Source organism: Lepidothrix coronata, unplaced genomic scaffold (assembly GCF_001604755.1).
Source record: "Lepidothrix coronata isolate B3197 unplaced genomic scaffold, Lepidothrix_coronata-1.0 Scaffold3822, whole genome shotgun sequence".
Classification (NCBI taxonomy): domain Eukaryota; kingdom Metazoa; phylum Chordata; class Aves; order Passeriformes; family Pipridae; genus Lepidothrix; species Lepidothrix coronata.
In genome coordinates, this window is record NW_016694002.1 from 1 (window position 1) to 1,317 (window position 1,317).

The 1,317-nt window shown below is 74.2% G+C and overlaps 1 protein-coding gene across 1 annotated transcript; it reads left to right on the forward strand.

Moving 5' to 3' along the window:
* Positions 1–13: 13 nt before the first annotated feature.
* Positions 14–1,311, forward strand: RBCK1 (RANBP2-type and C3HC4-type zinc finger containing 1; the record flags this gene model as incomplete). Its single annotated transcript, XM_017803770.1, has 2 exons — positions 14–97; positions 1,118–1,311. Coding segments are annotated over exons 1-2 (278 nt in total), but the record flags the coding sequence as incomplete, so codon positions are not given.
* Between the last annotated feature and the right edge of the window lie 6 nt (positions 1,312–1,317).

The following is a 1,317-nucleotide window of genomic DNA, read 5'->3' on the forward strand; positions in this document are numbered from 1 at the left end:
GCGGTGCGTGGGGATGGGGGGCACCGGGGGGGTCATTGGGGGGGTCCCTGTCACCTACACCTGTGACAGTCACCTGCAGGAGAGGGAGATCCGAGCGGTGCGTGGGGATGGGGGGCACAGGGGGTCACTGGAGGGTCACTGGGGGGTCACTGGGGTGTTCCCACCCACTGGGGTGTTCCCACCTCCCGGTGGTGGGTGGGTGGTCCTGGGGGGTGTCCCCGTGGGTGGGTGTCAGTGAGAGGGGGGGTCCCGGCAGCCCCACCCACCCACCCCGATGTCCCCGTGTCACAGCCGGTGTCCCCCCGGGCACGGGCGGTTCCTGGAGCGGGGTTTGGTGGCCCGGGGGTGGGTGTCGGTGGCCCGGTGGTCCCGGCAGCCCCACACCAACGTCCCCAGTCCGCAGCTGGTGTCCCCAGACGGGGTTTGGTGGCCCGGGGGTGGGTGTTGGTGGCCCGGGGGTGGGTGTGGGTGGCCCGGGGGTGGGTGTGGGTGGCCCGGGGGTGGGTGTTGGTGGCCCGGTGGTCCCGGCAGCCCCACGCCAACGTCCCCGATCCGCAGCTAGTGTCCCCCGAGGAGCACCGGCGGTTCCTGGAGCGGGGTTTGGTGGCCCGGGGGTGGGTGTTGGTGGCCCGAGGATGGGTGTGGGCGGCCCGGGGGTCCCGGCAGCCCCACACCAACGCCCCCGATCCGCAGCTGGTGTCCCCAGACGGGGTTTGGTGGTCCGGGGGTGGGTGTGGGTGGCCCGGGGATGGGTGTGGGTGGCCCGGGGGTCCCGGCAGCCCCACGCCAACGTCCCCGATCCGCAGCTGGTGTCCCCCGAGGAGCACCGGCGGTTCCTGGAGCGGGGTTTGGTGGCCTGGGGGTGGGTGTTGGTGGCCCGGGGGTGGGTGTGGGCGGCCCGGTGGTCCCGGCAGCCCCACGCCAACGTCCCCGATCCGCAGCTGGTGTCCCCCGAGGAGCACCGGCGGTTCCTGGAGCGGGGTTTGGTGGCCCGGGGATGGGTGTGGGTGGCCCGGGATGGGTGTTGGTGGCCCGGGGGTGGGTGTTGGTGGCCCGGGGGTGGGTGTGGGCAGCCCGGGGGTCCCGGCAGCCCCACGCCAACGTCCCCGATCCGCAGCTGGTGTCCCCCGAGGAGCACCGGCGGTTCCTGGAGCGGGGCCTGGCTCTGGCCGAGCGGCGCAGCCAGAACAGCTTCCACTGCCGGGGCCGGGACTGCCCGGGCTGGTGCTTCTACGAGGACGCCGTGAACGAGTTCCCGTGTCCCGTGTGCGGGGCCCTCAACTGCCTCCTGTGCAAGGTGAGCCCGGGGGGGCCCGG